Source organism: Corvus brachyrhynchos, unplaced genomic scaffold, assembly GCF_000691975.1.
Source record: "Corvus brachyrhynchos isolate BGI_N302 unplaced genomic scaffold, ASM69197v1 scaffold148, whole genome shotgun sequence".
NCBI classification, from domain to species: Eukaryota; Metazoa; Chordata; class Aves; order Passeriformes; family Corvidae; genus Corvus; species Corvus brachyrhynchos.
Genome location: NW_008239785.1, coordinates 2,003,051 through 2,023,037, shown reverse-complemented (window position 1 = coordinate 2,023,037; position 19,987 = coordinate 2,003,051). Strand labels below are relative to the sequence as shown.

At 40.5% G+C, this 19,987-nt stretch overlaps 1 protein-coding gene across 1 annotated transcript; it reads left to right on the top strand.

Annotated features, from left to right (window-relative positions):
* Positions 1-3,153: 3,153 nt before the first annotated feature.
* On the top strand, positions 3,154-19,987 carry MFSD11 (major facilitator superfamily domain containing 11). The gene is made up of 14 exons (XM_008640561.2): positions 3,154-3,377; positions 3,569-3,739; positions 5,233-5,288; positions 6,284-6,391; positions 6,810-6,889; positions 6,988-7,084; positions 8,752-8,810; positions 10,808-10,949; positions 11,750-11,790; positions 12,558-12,623; positions 14,553-14,678; positions 15,576-15,750; positions 16,753-16,888; positions 17,404-19,987. The coding sequence occupies exons 2-14, from the start codon at positions 3,644-3,646 to the stop codon at positions 17,569-17,571; spliced, it is 1,350 nt and encodes a 449-aa protein (XP_008638783.1). The 5' UTR covers positions 3,154-3,377; positions 3,569-3,643; the 3' UTR covers positions 17,572-19,987.

Below are 19,987 nucleotides of genomic sequence, written 5' to 3'. Positions count from 1 at the left end.
CCGGCTCTGGATGTGCCACGGTGGATCCGCGCTGCAGCCCAGGCGGTCCCCGCCGGCTCCCCGGTGCCTGTGAGAGCAGAGCAGGGAAATATTAAAATAATCCTCACACCGGCCCGCTTTGCAAGTTCGTGCTGTGGAGGAACAAGGAAGATTTTCACAGCCCTTGTGTAAAGGTGACAAGCGACTTCCCAGAGTCCAGGGAATACCGTGAAAGCTGCTCCCCCACCCCAAAAGTTGTTGCTCTGGCACCTCAGGCACTAATAAAATGTCCAAACTCCTTTTCTGAGCTGTAATACTTGGTTGTCATCTCACAACGTTAAAAGTTTCTATCCAGGTGTATCCATACTAGGTTAAAAAAGGAATAGAAATGAGATTATTTTCTACTGATCTGTTTAATCCAATGAAAGCATTGATATGAAAAATTATTTCAGTATTAGAATTTAAATTCTTAGTCTTACTAAAATTGTTTTATTTCTTCTTTTTTTTTTTTGCACTGAAGAAGTATAAAAATAAGCAGTGATGTGGGTACAAATACAGAAGCAACCGTTTGTTTCCTGCTACAAATGACTTCAGAAAACAAATAAACTGGTACTGGTTTCACGTTTTGTATTGTCTCATGCTTGTTTTTTCTTTCTTTTCCAGAGAATTTTGATTAAAAAATGTGGTGTTTCATCTGATGAAAGGAGAAATTTGAAGTTTATCTTTACAATGATTTCCCTAAAATGATAGAGGAGGTTTCCTATACCCGTTCCTCCCAGTTTCAGTCGGTTCAACACACACTGCTGCTGTTTCCAAAGGAATTGTTCCAGCACACCAGCCCAGTTTGCTGTGCAGCAGGATGGAAGCTCGTACTGGCACAAGGGGGAAAAGATGTGAGTGGGACACTATTTTTAGAGCATCTTAAAATTCTGCTACTATAAATTAGTAATATCAAAAATGAAGAAAAGAGCTTTTCTTGTGCTAAGACCCTTCACCTTGATATTTTAATTGCACCTTTGTATGGCAGCCTCTGAATAATCACACTGACTTTCTTCCACAAGTGAAAATTAGTGCTGTTTTGAAAAACACTGGCATTTAAAAAAATACAGTTTGGGAATTAAAAAAGCATGTAATACATGTATTAAATATACATAACCACAGCTGGGGTGCAGATTTTATTTCACAGAACTACAGGGTGGTCAGGTTGGAAGGGACCACAGTGGGATTATCTGGTCCCACCTCGCTGCTCCAGCAGGGTCATCCTAGAGCTCATGGAACATGATTGTGTCCAGATGGCTCTGGAATATCTCCAGTGAGGGAGACTCCACACCCTCTCTGGACAATCTGTTCAGGGCTTGGTCACTGCACAGGGAAGAAATTCTGCCTCGTGTCCAGATGGGATTTCCTGGGCATCGCTTTGTGTCCGTGGCCTCTTGTGCCACGGCTGGGCCTCACGGAGCAGAGCCTGGTCCCTGCTCTGCCCCCTCCCTGCAGACAGGGACAGACAGGGCCGAGGGCCCCTCCGACCCCAGCTCCCTCAGCCTTTCCCCAGGACAGAGATGCTCCAGTCCCCAAATCATCTTTGTGGCCCTCCATGGGACCCTCTCCAAGAGCTCCGTGTCTCTCTCATCCCGAGGAGCCCAGAACTGGACGCTGCTCCAGGGGAGGCCTCGCCAGGGCTGAGCAGAGGGGCAGCATCGCTCCCTGAACTGCTGCAAATGCTCTTCCTGACGCACCCCGGGACACCAGTGACCTTCTTGTCCCCTGGGGCACAGTGCTGGTCACGGACAGCTCGTTGGCCACCAGGACCCCCAGCTCCTTCCCCACAGAGCTGCTTTTCCAGCCCGTGAGTCCCGGCCTGTGCTGGTGCCTGGGGTTGTTCCTGCGCAGGTGCAGGACCCTGCACTTGCCTTTGTTGAACTTCAGACAGTTCCTCTCTGCCCTTCTTTGCAGCCTGTCCGGGTCCCTCTGAAGGGCTCACAGCACTGTGGGCTATCGGCCATCCCTCCCAGCTTTGTGCCATCAGCGAACTTGCTGAGGAGGCATCGACCCCTCATCCAAGTCATTGATGAGGAAATTAAACAACCCTGGGGGACACCACTAGTGAGAGGCCTCCAAACAGACCCTGTACCACTGATTATGACTGGGATTTTCCATTCAGCCTGTTCTCAATCACCTCAGTGCCCACTCGTCTCACCCACACGTCCTGCGTTTCCTCAGGAGAGTGTTGTGAAACGCAATGTCGAAAACCTTGCTGGAGTCAAGATGGACAATATTCACAGCTCTCCCCTCACCCATCCATGCAGTTGTTTCGTCATAGAAGGTGATCAGGTTGGTCAAGCAAACCTTATCCCACTTCAAATCTAGTTTAAATTCTCCCAACAAGCCCTTCTAACTCCTGGGCTAAAATCCTCTTCTCCCTTTGAGACCTCTGTTTCTTTAAACCCTTTACTGTAGACAGCAGAGGTAAAATGTGATGATTTGTCATTTACTTCAATCAATTCTGCATTTCCTTCTCTGTCTTTTTTTGCCAGCATAAAAGTAGAACTGATTTAGTTGAATTCTCCAATTCCAGAGGCCCAACAGAACAAAGGATGGTAACAGGAAAAAGTGGCCGTTTAGTCAATGTCTGATCCTCTCTCAGCTTTGCTGATGTTTTAACAGAGATCTTCATGACTCGAAGATCAATTGATCTTAAATCTAGTATTTAGAAATATTGTGAAGTAAAAGATTAATGGTATCACTTCCATCCCTGGAAGTGTTCAAGGCCGGGTTGGAGGGGGCTTGGAGCAACCTGGTCTAGTGGAAGTTCCCTGCCCATGGCAGGGGGTGGGACAAGATGGGCTTTAAGGTTCCTTTTGATCAAAACCATTCTGTGATTCCATGATTCTGTAGTTGTGTGGGGTTTTTATTTTTTGGTTTGGTTCGTGGGGGTTTCTTTGTGTGCGTGTGTGTGGTTTTTTTTTTAGTTTGCTCGTTTGTTTCTTTTAATCTTGCCAGGTGTTATTTAGTGGATAGAAATTACAATCCTCAAAAACTAGTACAAATGATTTTATTTTAACGACTGGGAGATTTTCACCGCTTCAAGTAGGAGAAGGTTGCTTTGCTGAAACTGCATTTCCCATAGTGCACAAGGGCTTTCAGGGCTGGGTCAGCTGATCGAGACACCGAAATGTTCCTTATTTCCTGTGCACTGCTTGGAAATGATTCGTGGGTGCGAGTGGCTCATCTTTCCTTCGTCAGGTGATTGAGAGGCCGGGGACCACAATCCTGATTTTAACAATGACGAGAAGCGGAGCCGATTAACCTGCTCGATGTTGGGAAAACTGCTCCTTTGGGAGAAAGGGATGTCATGAAGTAACACACTGCAGTCAGCCCTGTTAACTTCATGGGAACAGGTAGAGGGAATTACCTTTTGTACCAGACCTTTTGTTTTTTTTAAAGTTACCGATTTTGTTGCACGTTATTTAAAAGAGTTACCAGAATTCTTGATTAATTGATATTTTCTAGCAGCTAATAAGTAGCCCTAACTAATCATCATTTTCGAAGCTTGCTTTCTTTTTTTCTTTTTGCTTTTTTTTTAAAACAGAGGTTAAGAGGAAACTTTTAAAAGAAAAAAGAGTTTTTCCAGACTGAGGCTGAGGACTTGGGAAGAAAACACAAAATGTCTTCTGAAGGAAAAAAGCTTTTCAACATCATTATTCTGGGAGTCTCATTTATGTTTATATTTACTGCTTTCCAATCCTGTGGAAATATCGCGGTAGGTGTGACTTTCAAAACATGCCACATTTCTATCTCATTTATGATATATAAGCCAAGTTATCTTGGCTTGTCTTTTGTGTGCTCTAATGTTGCTTTATTTGGGATTTTCTAATGTTCAAGGTACTTTGACATTTTATCTTCTTTTGGTTGTGTTTTAACTAGATTAATGTGTTTAACCAAATAATTCAGCAGGTTGTTTCTTTAAGATAGCATAGCTACATATATAACTGTGCCCGATTGCTTCGAAAGTAGAAAATTAATCTTATAAAATGTTTGAACTTTAAAATAGTACCTGCTTTGACACTTGCAGTGTTGAACAATTTAATTACACCGAACCTTGCACATTCTATATTCCATGTTCTGTATAGTCCCTTTCAAAATATTTGCCTAAGTTATTATTAACCATGCTATTATTAACTAGATTTTCATAATCTAACAACTAGATATTGAGGGGGAGTATGAGGATAACACCTGACAAATAGACTTCTACAATTGCTAAACTGCCAAGTCACCTTCCAGCTGAAGAAGTTATTTGCTGCTATTTAGTATCTCTTTGCAGACAAAAAATTGAGCACAGCATAATGCAAATTTACTGTTACTATTTAAATTTTTAGACTCCTGCTACTGCCAGGCTTAGCCCTTGAACTTCCAGAGCTGCTTTCAGGATTATTAGTTCTGTGCCTGCAGGGCAGTTAGATTTCAATATCCCTTTTGAGCCCACAGGTCTTACAGCTCTTTTCTTTCATGCAAGAAGAGTCCTTGCTGGGTTCAGACAGATAAATGTCCTTCACTGCACTATAGAAATAACTATTTGGGGTAGTTTTTGTAAGTCCTAGTGCAGTGTGATACTTGATGTGAATTCTTAAGTGCAGCCCAGCGATCTCAGGAATTCTGTGGTGAATTCAGCACCTCACTGAATTGGACTTTGTGATCATGCAATCATGCAATTCATTGTCATAAAAGTCTTAGCAAGTGACTTGTGATCAGATCTGCCAGTCCAACTAACTACATGGTCTCATGAGCACTAAAGCTGATTCAAGGGGAAAAAAAAAGGAATGAGGAAATAACGGGAAGCTGAAAAGAGTGGAAACTCTTATCAGAGATTCACAGTTAGGTCAAGTTAAGACTATTCTGAAACTTCTCCTTTTTTTCCCCCATTTCTAAAACTAAGATAGTCATACCTATCTATGTAAGAGAGGTCTTAAGTGAAACAAAAGTTTTGTGAAGTATTTTAGGTCTCTTACAAAATCATGATTTAATCATAAAGTACTAATTCCTTGTTCAAACAGAAGTCTCCCTGCCAAGTATCTCCTGCATCTTTGTTGTGGAGGTGGTGTGAGTTGTAATTAACATTTAAAATTTTTTAAAGTACTTTGTAGTGTCTATTAATGAATAATTCTAATGTTTGATACTGATTTCAAACTGATGAAGGTGTTCTCAAAATACAAGACAGATTCTAACATATTACAATGTATGATCTCTTCCTCACAGCAAACTGTTATCACAAATTTAAACAACACAGACTTTCATGGCAGTGGCTACACGAGGTAATTACACAGATTTTCTTCTTACTTTGCTCCTTGCAGGGTGAACTTAGTTACAGTTTCATCCAGTAGAGAGACCCTCTCGAGATTGCAGTGTTCTGCTGACTTCACAATTTATTGGCAGACTTAAAGCAGTTTAAAACAGGCTTCTCACAGTTCTGCTCTGAATTACTTCCAGTTGAACTACATATCTGGTGTGCATGCTTTCTTCGTAGGGAGAAAAAAGCCACTCTCATCACATTCTCCACATTTTGCCTTAGGAGGCGAAGAAGGTGGACGTTTAAAAATAAATCCAGCTGCTAACTCAGGCCTTGGTTGTTTGCCCTTGCACACTCTGTGTTTGTGTAGGACAGGTGGTGTGGATCAGCTCTCAGGAAGTACAACATAAATGTGAAAGGAGCAGTCAGAAAGACAAGCAAAGCCACAATAAGCCATTCTCTTTGTTGCACTGGCAGACTCAAACTTGTCAGGCATGATCAGGGACGTTTTGCATGCCAAATTAATCTGTCATGTAGGAAAACCTGATTGCTCCTTTGAAGGGTTTGCTGTCTTAATTTAAACTAAAAATCCCACTGGGACAAAATATGTCTGTAAAATTTCTGCGGTGTATTTGGCAGAAGATGAAAACCTCGCTGACAGGTAAATGAGGCTCTAGAACATTCTCCTCTAGATGTACAGGGTACAAAATACAATAACTGCTGTTCAGGCAGTTTGACAAGTGCATGCTGTAAATTACAGGATGTCATTGCCTGCAGTAGTCTGGGACTCTACTCAGCACTCCAGGGAACACTGTACACTCCTGTATTCCCACGTGCAGTGCAGTGGGTGAAGGGAACAGAAGAAAGTAAGGAAGTGTTTGACCATCAAAGTTTTGCTGTTAAGTTCTGTATGTACTTAACTGAATATTTTGAAATCCACTGAACACTCTTAAATCAGTTATAGTGATAGCCTGTATTTTATTCTAAGTATTTAATCATCTTTATTTTCTATTTTTGTAGCATGTCCATTATTTATGGAGTATTGTCTGCATCAAATCTTTTATCACCTTCACTGGTTGCAATAGTAGGACCTCAATTCTCCATGGTTATTAGTGGCGTGTTTTACAGGTAAGTATTAATTTTGAGGTTTTGCCTGCTTCCTTGGAAATATTTCTTTAGTTTTTTTTGCATCTAAGGCTCCTGTGCCATACATGAAATTGTACTGGCTAAGAAAAGCATCTCACAGAGATACTGCAGATGTGTAACTGCAGAGTACTTCAGCCCATTGGAAACAGCACATTTTTTTCCACAGCATTCCCAGACTTTGCTGATTGTGGAATTGAGGTTATGGTCTCAAATTAATAACTAGATAAAAAAAATTCTATGTGCTTAGAAGGGTAAAAAGATTTTTCACACACAACTTGTTTTTCAACATCCCTTAGGAGAGTTTTAGCTGATTTAGAAGCACCTAAGTGAGGTATCTGATTGTTAAAGAGCATTGTCCACTTTAAGTCAGTATCCAATAAACCGATCTGTTCTGTTCTAGCCTATACATTGCAGTCTTTATCCAACCAGCTACATGGGCTTTCTACACTGCCTCTGTGCTTATTGGCATTGCAGCTGCTGGTAAGCATTGCTCTTACTCTGCTGACTATTTTTTATGATATTGGAATGTACCTTCAAAGTATTTTTATTTCCTGAGCAATATATTCCGTCTGTTTCAGTCCTCTGGACAGCCCAGGGAAATTGCTTGACTGAAAATTCTGATGAAAACACCATTGGAAGGAACAGTGGAATTTTTTGGGCACTCCTACAATTCAGGTAGGCTTTAGTTGTTAATTTTTCTCTTTTTTTGGTTGCGTACCCATTCTGCTTTTTACATCTTTTTATACGTGGGACACTGCATCCAAAAGTACTCCCCTGGGACCTTGCAGTCAGTGGGAAGGAGAGATGGAAGCAACATTTTTATTGGTGTTGTGTGTTACAGAACAGGGAATGAAAGCTGGATATTGCAATCTCTGCTTCTGAGGTGCTAAAAAGATACATTTCTGTTAGGGGAGCATTCAAGGGATATAACAGCAATCCTGTTGATTGTGGAGGGCTGTGCCAATTTGTGTCCTTTATTGAGGCAGAAGCTGGTTCTTGCTGCCAAGGTGAAGATATTGAAGTTAGACCTGTCAGTCAGAAGCCAGAAAAGAAATTTTGTACTTGTTTTTGATGGCTCTCTGATATTATTTGAGTTCTGCTTGACTAAAAGCATCAACAAAAGGCTCAGCATCAAGCAGGGCAGTGAGAACAAGGCAGTGAATGCTGTGTTGTGGCCATTAAGTGTTTTGTGCAGCATAGTTAATGCCTCTCATGGGAGTGTAATGCCATTAGGATATTGAGAAAATAATGAAATTATGCAACAAGATAGAGCTGATGGCTTGAAGAGAGACTGAAAAGGCTGGGACTCTTTCCTGTGGAGGAACAGCAGCTGAGGAGGGTTATACCAATGTGTTACCCAAACATGAGGGCAGGAGGGGAGCTGAGTGTGGAACTGTTGCTCACCAAATGTTGCTGTGCTGGAGCTGGGGTCACTTGGTGAGAGTAAAGAGGGCTGGTTTGAAACAGGTAAGGTGCTTTGTGGGTGATTAAACTTCTGGAGTTTGCAGCCACAGGACTGTGTGTGGAGTTGGATTGTGTCAGCAAGGTCAAAAAAGAATTAAAAAAATTCATGGGAGACAGGTGCACAAATGGTTCCTGAAGAGAGATCCTTTTTACCACCTTTAATGCAACAGTTCTGAGTACTGGGAGATAACCAGGGAATGAATTGCAGAAATGCTTGGGGTGCTGAGCCTGCATTGCTAATGCTGCTGTGGGGATGGGATCCTGGTTTGAGAGAACATCAGCCTGAACCAGGGGCATACTTGTGTTTCTAAAGTTTTCAGTTCCAGAATTAACCCCTCAGTATGTTATCAGGGTAGCAATTTCCACAAACCCAGCTGATTGTGTGTTTTACAGTGAGTAAAATGCGTGGCTTAATATAAGGAAAATTGGCTCTAAAACTCTTTTAAATCATTCATTCAGAATAACTGTAATTTGGGAAGAGGTAGTGAGGGACACAATTTCCTTGAGCCGATGCAATACTTCAGACAAGACACATGACCCTGCAGAGGAAGTATTACAAAATCACCTCTAGAAACATGTCAGCTTTCTAACCTATACCTTTCCAAAATTAGAAGCAACTTAGATGGAGGTTTCCTCATTTTTGCCACCACCTTGTGTCTTGATTGATGAAAAGGGAATAGCCAGCACTATGGGGCAGAATCCTCAGATTTGTTTGAAGTTTTATATAGAAAGAGCTGACATGGAGAGTGACTCGTGTCTTTATTTCTTTCACAATTGCACAGCCTTGTTTATTTTTGTATAGAATAGTACTCCTGTGGTGCTACAACCCTAACTTTTTCATAGAATGTGTTTCTGACCTTTGTTCTTTTTATTTACAGCTTGATTTTTGGAAATCTGTATATCTACTTTGCTTGGCAAGGAAAAACTCACATATCAGGTGGGTACTGCTTGTTTATATGGCCAACCTTTAAATACAGTAGCATGAATAAACAGATGAAATGGTGCACTCCAAAGTGGCAGGAAGCTTGTACTAAAGCAGACTTTATTTATTTATTGTAGATAGTCTCTTCTTGGAGATTTTCCATGGTAGCTACTCTGGGATTTTCACTGTGCAGACACACTTGTGCCAAAATACACCTGTTTAGGGGGGAGGTGTTCCGGCTGTATGTGTAATATTACACACATTATCCTGTTCCAAAGTAAGCTCCTGGTGTAGAGTGTCCTCCTAAATCGTATTGGAGATTGATTAAGCTATGAAATAAAGGAAAATAATGAAAACCCATCCCAGTTCCCTTCATGGCTGCACTAATCATTGTGCTGGCACTAAGCAGTGTAGGAGGCAGAGGCTGAGATGGGGCAGCACTGCTGGGAGAGCAGAGAAAGAACTTGCTCTTCCTTAGTTTATGAAGACAAACTTCCTGATGGAATTGTAATTAATACTGTAGTTTTTTCCATTTGACACTGGCAAAGAGCAGGAATTGAAGAACAGTGGACTTTATTCATGTTCTTGAGCTGGACAGTGTTGAGAGTGTTTTTAAAGCAAAGATTTCTGGCAACTGTTGAAGCCAGGCAAAGTATGGAGGGGGTTTCACTAAAAAACTGCAATAGTGAAAATAGATTTTAATAACAAAAATGAGCATTGCTGGGAAATCAGTGCTCTGTAAACAGATAAGTTTGATTTTCCTGTTCTATAATTACTGATGGTTTTCCTTATTTAGTCCTAATGTAGAATATCTACTAGAATAGTCAATTCTTTTAACCTTTAACAGATGAGGGTGTAAGGAGTAAGATGTTGACTTTTAAATGATAATTATCAGGCTTCAGAAATAACAGAACAGAGAGAACGGTCCACTTCTTGTTTCTGTTAGCTCCATCTTTTCAGGTTCTCCGCAGACACAGGTTTGGTAATGAAACACCAGCTACTTTTTAAAGGTCATCCTCTGCATTCCCTCACCTGTAACACAAAGGCTTAAGTGTTACTGGACACACTTTGAACCTGGGGGTTCTCAAATTCTGTGCATTCCAAACTTCCCTGCTCTGCTAACCACAGAATAGAGCAATTAACTATGAGGCAGTTCTGCTGTTACATTTCCCTCCATCTTAAATGTCTTGAGATTCCTCTTTATTAGAAAATTTGATATTGAACCCTAACAGCATTTAAAAATCAAATCTTTTTACTACCTGTATGAAAATATCACAGGCATTTCAAGGTGTGAAGCACACCTTCTCTTTTTGAAACTGTGATCATACACAAATTATTTTCAGGACAAGCTTGCATTTGCTGTTGAGCTAAAGGGGAGGGAAATCCATTCTTAGGTAGTATCTTCAGGGTCATGCATTAATTCAATCACAACTATTTGCTGTTACTGGCTTTTTTCCCTGCTTAATACTGGTAAATGGGAGTGGCTTTTGTGTTAGATGTGTCTGTGCTCTGCTGCAGTAAGCAGCTTGTTTAGCAGAGTTGTCCCCTCCAGCTGCTGTGACAGTTACTGAGGTTTTGGTGGTTTCAATGCCTCTGTAGTTTCCCAGTCTATGAGTTTGTGATGCCATGGTGCTCATAGTTCTGATGCTGGTCAAGAGCTTCTTTTAGAAATCTGAAGGGGTTTGGGGCAGTCTGTGTCCACTCTGAACTATATAAGTCTTCCAATATGTAATTTCTTCTGCTAATAATTTATGCACTTCCTTTAATTGGCTGCTCCTTGGTCATAGCCTTTGCATGGCAGAAAATGCGAGAGACCTCTTTAATTTGCCGATATTTTATTAGCACCATAAAACTGAGACAGGAGTTTGCCAGCAGCTCCATGTGGAAGGTAAGCTAGAAAATTAGTGTGTGTTAAATGCTGTAGCATGTGTGTGTTAGTTGTTTGGAGGTAGCTGGATTGGTTTGAGTCACTTCTGCACATCTGGTTATGGCTCCTGTTTGTTTTTCCACAGAGAGCGATCGCAGAACTGTCTTCATTGCTCTGACTGTTATCAGTCTTGTGGGCACAGTTCTGTTCTTTCTGATTAGGAAACAAGAGGATGCAAAAGCTCCAGGGGATGATGATTCCGCTAATGAAATCCTGGGGGAGAGCTCGTAAGTGTTGATGGCAATAACATGGTGTCTCATCTCCTCGTTTGTGCTCCTGCTCTGCAGAGGAACATCTGTGCTGGAAACATGATTGTTACCAACAACCTGGAGGATTCACAGATTTAATAGAAAAGTGTCTGTATTTTAGCAATGAGAATGTATGAAAAATAATGTTCTTGATATGGCACATTCTCAAGGGTGAAGTTCAGTACTGCACATGAAGTTTTTCCTTTGATAAGTTAAGTGCCTTGTGAAAGATACCCTTCACCTCTTCTCCACTGATTATTATGAAACACTTTTATGTTTTGTCTTGCTCTCATCAGCCCAGTTGAAAGGCTGGAATAAGCAGAAAGTACTCCTTTTTTTATAGGTTGTTTTACAAACTGGAACATGTTTTTCCTATCTTCTCTAAATATATATGCCACCCTGATAAATACATTAGAAATGCACAGTTACACAGATTCAGTGCAGTTTTGCCTGAGGCATCAGCTTAAATATTTTTGCTTTATTTAAAGAGCAATGAAAATGTTATAAAAACATCAGTGAGCATGCCTGTGGAAAAAATGCTGAAAGCTGAAAATGTTCAAAAGAAAGATTCTGTTAAGCAAGCATTCACTAGTGTGGGCAGCAAATAGATTTTGTGGTTACTTCAGATCTCAGAAACTTTTAAAATACATTGCCATATTCCAGTGTATAGTGCAGGGCTAGAAAATGCACAGAAGGTTTGAAAAATGAAGGTGCCTTCCAGCACAGCAATAAAGTGTGGTTATTCTCTTCCATTTTGACCAAGTAATTTGTTTACCCAGGTCTGCACGAAACAAAATGATGAGAGCAGTGGCTGCCTTCAGTAAGTACAATTTCACATAAGAGTTGCTTCAGCAAAACCTGGCATCTCCTTCCCAGCTCTCTGTGTTTGTGCTGATGATGTGATCGTGTACAAACCACTTCAATCACGTACCTGTGTAGTCCAGGACAGACTTGGAGTGCTCCTCCTTTGATGTGTTTTCAGATCCAAAGCTGTTGCTTTACAACAGCTTCCTTGTACAGATGAGCACAAAAGGAGCGGGTTACAACTTGGGAAAGGCAGTGTGAGATTGAAAAATAAAAATCAACAAACATACCAAGATAAAAAGAAGTCATATGGTGTTTGATTTTGTCACCAGTTGATACCAGTTAACAATTTAGAACTGAAGCAGCTGCAGTTTCCTTTGAAGCTTGATGTGTTCTGCCTGAGACTTTTAAGTTTGTTATGAGAACATGGGGATCTTCACTGAAAACCTATTTATCCTTTCAGGAGACAGTTGCCATAAACTGAGAGTACAAAAATACAGTGAGCAGAAAATTGTCTGATAATTGAAAACTGTGTATCTCCTCTTTAATATTTCCCCTACTACATTTCTTACAAGAAATGAGTTTTGTATGCCACATTTCTTCTAGATGGCAGGTCAGGGTTGTTTTATTTAGCACTCTGCTGTAATAAACAGTAAATAAAACTTTAATGCGCAGTTTGTATAATAACCAATTTTTGCTTTAAGCAAAGAGCAAAAGTAAGTGTAGATTATCTTAGTAGTATGATCAGAAGTTTTATTAATTTTCTTTATTATTTCTTTGCAGAGAAATCTATTACACTGAGCTTCACCAAAGAGATGCTGCTTCTCAGTGTTACAACAGCCTACACAGGTATGAAGCCAGCAGAGTTTCACCATGGAGCAGTGGCAAGGCATTGCTTGGGATTTTAACCCCAGACTGGAATTCTAACCCATATCTCTGCAAACATTACTTAGATATTTTAATTAATTTTGGGTTGCTCGTGACATTTCTGGGTCCTGGCGAGTGTTTCTGTACAGGAGGAGGGGTGCATCCAAATCTGAAGGTGCTGGTTCAGTGAAGTTCTGGGTCCCAAAGTGAGGGTTAGACAAAATTTACAGAGCTGGCTTTTATGGGATTTGATACTGCACTATCAATAGTTTGTAGACTGTTTAATGCAGTTGTATTGCATTTGAATTAAGGGAATGTTTGTACATCACACCTTCATTAAGGCATGGGAGAGTCCTCATGCTCTTCAGTTTAGTCTTGGTTCTATTGGGAAGCAGCTTAGCCATTTTCAGCTGGTTTTTTCAATAGTATTTGCTGTGGCAAGAGTTCTTACTCTTTTTAACAATTTTTAGTTAAACTTGGTCTGCCATCCTTGGACCAATGTATGAGTTGTAAAATAAAAAAATATTTTTGCCATATAAGTGATTCTTCCACCAAAAAAATACTGTAAAATCCTTGAATTGTTATTTTGGGGGGAGGGGGCGGTTCTTGCTCCTTATTTGCCTTCAGATGTAGTTTTGTTTGTGATCAAATTAGGGTTTTTTATTAAATAGGTGCACTTTCAGAACCTAAGCTCTGAGTCACTGTTATGAAAAATTACTGTTAGGTGAAAAGAAAAACTTTGATGTGAACAAAATGTAAACACTGCACTTTACAGTCAGCTCCTGGTTGAGAAACAGCAGGAGCAGCTCTGGCGTTGGGTTGCTCCAGCCACTAATCTGAGTTATAAATTACTTCACAGCATCTCCAAGTGTTGTGCTAACCCAGATTAACTCACCTGAATTCCTCTGGGGATGGGAATGTGGAGCAAGATAACAAGGGAAGGGAGTCAGTCAAGGTTTTGCCTGAATACCCTGAAATTTGGGGTTACAGGTGGCATAGAAATACATCAGTCCAGACTGGGGAAAAAATATCTGCTGCCATCTTCTGGATCTGGGTCGGTGTTGCCACTTTGTGTAGGAAAACAGAAAATTCCATAAGGCCATCAAGGACTTTTATTCCAAAATTACTGGTCAGGTTTAGAGGCTCCAAGTGCACCCCTGTTTTTGAAGCAGTTTATCCAGGCAGGGCAGGGTGTGCTGTACCAGAGTTTGGCTGTAGCATAAGGCAAAGGATATAAATGAGGAAGTTTTACTTTGAGCTGTTTAGGAATAACAGTTTGCATTGTTTTACATACACTTTTTTCTTGAGTTGGTATTTTTATCCTGATGGTCATGTTAGCTGGACTCAGTGGTGTCACCTTTCCTCACACTAATGGCAATAGAAAGAAAGAAAGAGGATTTTAAGCAAATAGAAGTTCTTCCTCAGCTTAAATTCATTATCTATGTACAGAAAAGTTCATTTTAGGATTCTTTGCTCCTTCTTGGTATTTGGGGATGCAGGGACTTTTAGGAATGCCATAACTTGAAGGGGGAAAATCCTATACTGAAATTGTGCTTTATTTCATCAGTTACTTTGTGTTATTTCACATGGTATTTGTCATTTGATAAAATTCCAGAGTTCTTGAGAAGTAGAAATAGAAACTCTGTGTAGGGGTTGTGTCAAGAGTAGCAGCACTGAACCTGAGTGCCTGTGACACCAATTAGTGACACTTCTGTAATGTGCCTTTTGTGAACTGGTATAGAAGAACATAATAATTACAGAGTTTAAAATCGTCTCTTTGCTTCTCTTACCCACACCTTGTTTAAATATATGATTTAAAGATACCTGAGGGGAAATCAGCCTTTAGCATAAAGATTTTCTTATGACTTCCATGAAAGTTCAACTATCAGTTCTGTTTGGTTTCCTTCCAAGGTTTGGTGTTAACGTTCTTTTCTGGAGTGTATGGAACCTGCATTGGTGCTGTGAACAGGTTTGGCAGTGAAGAGAAGAGCCTGATTGGTCTCTCTGGTATTTTTATTGGTATTGGAGAAATCTTGGGTGAGTCTGAATTTGCTGCCTTTTGAGAGCAAAAAGGATTAGGGTGATGTAGTTATTCAAAGTGGGGTGGGGTTTTTTTTGTGTTTGACTCAACAGTGTGTTTTGAGCTTCCAGCAATAATGATGTGAACACAAAATGAAATAGTAGCAGTAGAATTGGCACTGTGGTTCCTTACTGCACTGTGAGTTGTACCTTACACTGTGTAAAGTGGATGTAGACCAACATCTGATGCCTATGAATTCTGATATTCTGCATTCTCTTTGGGTTACTGTGGAGGAATACACAGACTTAAAATGTGAGAAACACTGGGCTGCAGTGTTATTAGGGAATTGACACCGTTTTGCCATTTTAAATGCTATTTTGAAATAGTATTATGTTTGCATTTTTATTACTTCTTGGGTGATAAAATTTTCAAATTTTTGAATAAATGGTTACACTAAGGATTTCTTTCTTTAAAAAGTTTGCTTGTGTTAAATGAGATGTGATATTTGAATAAATTTGGATGCAGGTAATATTCATTAAGTAAATATTTCTTTTTTTCCTGTAGACTCAAGTACTGTGGTGTTTAACAAAAAACCACTGTTCATTAGCAGCTCAGATCCATTGAGTTGCATGGGTTTGCAATTAAGAGCTGAGCACAAGGCTGTCCATTTTCACTTAGTGCTGTTGCAGTACTGAAGGAAGCTGGCTGCTGGTTAAATACTTGCTAAAAGGTGAAATATCTTCATCAGCAACCATCTGATCAATCTCCTGCCCCCATTTCCCTGGCAAACTCCTTGGGGCTGTTTGCATGTCAGTCAATCTTTGTTACCCAGTGTGGGGACGTTTATAATTTAAATTGTTGGGATTTCAGTCTTCACTTCTGATTCAGTTTTCTCCTCGTTTGTGCTCCTGCAGGGGGAGGAATCTTTGGCTTGCTGAGCAAGAAGAGTCGCTCTGGCAGGAACCCAGTGGTGATGCTGGGCATCCTTGTCCACTTCATAGCCTTTTATTTAATTTTTTTCAACATGCCAAATGATGCCCCCATCGCTCCTATGGAAGGAACAGATCAAGTTGCTTATATGATTCCAAGGTATGTGAGATTTTTTTTCCTTTGGCTGCTGTAACTCAGGATGTACATGAACAGCAGAATTTTCTCTACAGAGAATTCCTTGAAGTTTTTTTCTGTGTAATGACTAACTCCCTAGAAAAAGCTTTCAGGAATTCTGTTTTTATTAAAGGTAGATATTCCACCAGTGTGCACCCAATTAAGAAACTTGAATGGCATAAGAATAAAAAGCCTGGGGATGAATAATAGCACCTGTGTCACTTGACAATTGATGTTTCTGACATGTAGCACAATAGCAAGACCAGCATCTATTGTAGTAGGTGTTAAGAATTCGGTTTATTTCAAAACAGTCTTGGGCTCAGTTTTACATCAGGGAGCACCAGCCTTGCACTTTTGCACTGGTTTCCAAAGTCTTCCAGTGCTTATTGTCAAATTCCACTTGGTCTAACTGCATCCTGTCCCTTAGAGCACTCAGTGTTTGGGGGAAGAATATAGAAAGCTTTCTTACCTCATCATTACAGCTTTCTTTTGGGGTGTATTTTTTCCATTTTGTGTGAAAATCCTGTATTTTCAGTTCTGCAGACCCAGCTGCTAACTTGCAATTCTAAGCATTTGTGCCTGTGCAGGTGACTGGTCTTAGCTGGAGTATTTTTCTGCCAAATGAGTTGGTATTTCTCTAACATTCCTGCACATTTTGTGAACTCGCCATGTGGCTCAGCTTTTAATCACTGCTGTGTGGGCTCTGTGGCTCCAAGCACCAGAATGAGTTCTTTTTAGAGATTCTAATTCAGTGTAGAATTGACTGCAGGTAACAGTATTAGAAGTCTTGGCATTCAAGAAACTAAAGCTGATGAAACAGCCACTCTTTTTGCCAAGCCAGGCGTTCCCAGTTCTTTTCTAGGGAAATTAAAAGTGTGATAACTTTCTTCCATTCTCAGTTTCCAAATAAGTCTGCCAAAAATAGTTTATAGATGTGTGAGCTGTTTGAATGAATGGCTTTTAAATTGGAATTGCTTTCTCCTTCAGCAAAGAGGTGGCCATGCTCTGCAGCTTCCTGCTGGGGCTGGGGGACAGCTGCTTCAACACCCAGCTCCTCAGTATTTTGGGATTCCTGTATTCAGAGGACAGTGCTCCTGCCTTTGCCATCTTTAAGTTTGTTCAGGTATTTCCTAACTTAGCTTTTTGGACCTAGGATTGTTGGGATATTACTGAAATACTGGGTTAGGCTTTTAATGAGCTAAAAAAAATGTTTCTGCAAATTATTTCATCCTGAATTTTGGTGTAAAATAGTTTTGTGATGCTGGAAACAGTTTTCTGGGCTGTGATCTTCAAGCTTTGTCTGTGTTGTTTCTAGACAAAGTGGTTTGAAATACCAGAGATTTTGGTAGTGTTTTTACCAGTTTGAAATACCAGCTTGCAACGCTAGAAACACTTTGGAGTTTGGTGTTCATTTTCTACAGTTGTGCACTGTTTAAATAACAAGTAAAAACTAAATCTGTTGTGGGACATGCCGAGACATATGTTGAGGTATAATGAAGCCTTAGGATTGTCTGTCTACTACAAAAGCATTCTGAGAGCTTCATATTAAACTGTCTGTGTCAGTTTGATAATCCTTCTGTAGCAGCACCAGCCTGGAAATCTCCACTGATAATCTTCTCACTTTGTTTTTCCTCTCAGTCCATCTGTGCTGCAGTTGCCTATTTCTACAGCAACTACTTCCTGCTGCAGTGGCAGCTCCTGATCATGGTGATCGTGGGCTTCTTTGGAACAATCACCTTCTTCACAGTGGAGTGGGGAGCAGCAGCAGCCCTGGCTGCCCGTGGCTCAGACTACAGCAGCATCTGATCCCTGTGCCAGGCCTGCTCTGCCAGGAGGAACAGCACAGGCACGATTTTTGGGAAGTGTGAAAAGGTGAAAGAGGTCGAGTTGCTGCAGAGGTTGAGATGGAGGAAGCTGCTACTTCAGTCCAGCTGAATGTGAGACAGGAGGGGAAAAAAAAAGCCAAATTTGAAAGGCTTTTTTTCCTTGCTTGGATCAACTGAGCGTGGTATATGTGTTGTTAAAAGTCTGGTATTGGAAATGGAAGGAAATGCAGGAATCCATGTATTGAACAATTCTCTTCTGAGATGTCCCTTTCAGAATGTAATTGCCTAATTTCACTCTACAGTGCACTACAGAATTAGTTTGGGGGTTTGTCCCTTAAATTATTTTTCCTATATTCTGGTTCTGCAGACATTGGAATTCCTGTATAGAATGAGTGATATTTTTATAAGGTAGATTGAATTGCAGATCATGTCTGCGCAGCTGAGAAATCAATTTGGCATTGAATTTTTCAACAATTAGATGTGAGGAAGTATTTCTGTGGGAAATTTTGCCTTACTCTGTATCTCTCAGCTCCTTGTTTCCCAACCATTTGTTTATTAATCTATTTCATGTGCCTAAGTTGTCAGATCCATGGGGTTTTTTGTTTGGTTGGGGTTTTTTTCTGTTTCGGGCTTTTTTGGGTTTGGTGTTTTTAATTTTCTTGTAAGGAAGTCGATCAGGTTATAGTGTTACATGATAGATTTTACCAGAATTTGAAGAAATGACCCTTGGCCATCTGAAGGATGGGATGCCAAGGCCTGTGAAATATTGATGATGGAAAACAGCTTCTGGCTCAGCATCTCAGAATTGAACTGTTGGGAATTGTGTTGGGAAAGGTGCTGAACCTTCCTCAGGGTAGTGCTACATGAAGGACCATAACCCATGGAGGACCATAATCCATGGCTTCCCTCCCAGAATCCCAAATAGTTCTTTTGAGTTCAATGGCATTTTCATCATAAAATGATGAAAATCTGTGATGGGAGCACAGAGATAACTTTAGAAAGTACAAATGGCCCGAGAATGTGAACTGTCAGAATAATACTGCAGTGTTTATTCTACTGCATGACCTGAAACACTGGTCCTAAATTGTTTTATTCAGTCTGTTTTGGGGAAAATGTACTGTAATCTTCCTCCACCAAATAGGAAAGGAAGGTTACTGGCATAGTAACTACATTTTAATCCAGAACTGTTATAGGTGATGTAACAGGCAGTGACTGACTGACTCACCTTGACTTTATCTGCCTACACAAAACTCTGAAGTACTTGCAGTTATGTTTGTCTGGTGGGCACAGAACAGGCATGGAACACTGAGAAGGTGTTTTTAGACACTCCATGGAGCTATTTTTAGAAAAGCACCGTTCACCAACCCTTTTTTATGCACAGTCAGAATATGAATGTTTTATCTTTAAAGACAAGTTTAGAAAGACTCGGCTGGTTACGTGTCAGTAGCTCCCACATGTTGTAACTGTGAAGGAGCTCCCAAGGTTAATCCTGGGGAGGGAGGGTGGCATCTCCTGTGACATTTGCTGTCACTTTTGCTCTCCAGGAGCAGTGTCACAGCTCCCGTGGAGCACAGCCCTCGTTGTGCACAGCCAAAGAGCCCAGAGGGATCTTCTTACAGGGATAGAGAAAGGGATTTTTAAATTCACGGCAGGTTCTTGCTGTGTGATCAGCAAGGTGTTGATGGAGGGGTGAGAGGGCACCTGAACACCCAGCAAGCAGAGAAATCTGTGAGGACAAGCAGGAGAGAGAGACTATGGGTATTCCCAGGAGATTCAATGAATGATGTAAAAGAGAATGAGGCAGAACATGTATTTGAGTGAGGGGTCACCAGTGCCATTCCAATTTGTCAGGCAGCCTGAAAAAGCATTCAGTGTTCAATCAATATGTGATTAATGGCACCAGCAGCACTGCAAAGTCTCTCTCTCACCCACTCCTGTTACCCTGCAATTTGAAGCATACGGTTTTTATATACTGAGCATTACAAAGGTGTGGATTAAAGGATGCTGCCAGTGATTAAAATTCTCTTGTTGCTACACATTTGTATTTTCTCCAGAGGACCAAGAGGGATAAAGCTTTTTTTTTTTTTCAGATAGGGAATTACTGATTTTTTTTTTTACCTCTAAACCCTTTCTGGGCCCTATTTTCCCCATCACATTAATGAGAGCAGAAAGACATGAAAATTCACAAGGAGCAGTTTTGTCTTTCAGTATATTTGGGTGAAAAAATGATTCTTGGGTCTTGTGATGATGAGTAACTTATGAGTGCATTTTAAACAATGCCATTTAGTTGTAAGTAGGTTAGGCTCTCATGAGGTTGCTTTTTAAATTGATCCCTTTTAATGATGAACTTCTGTGATGTTCATTTGCCACATAAGAATTATATGAACTATTCTATT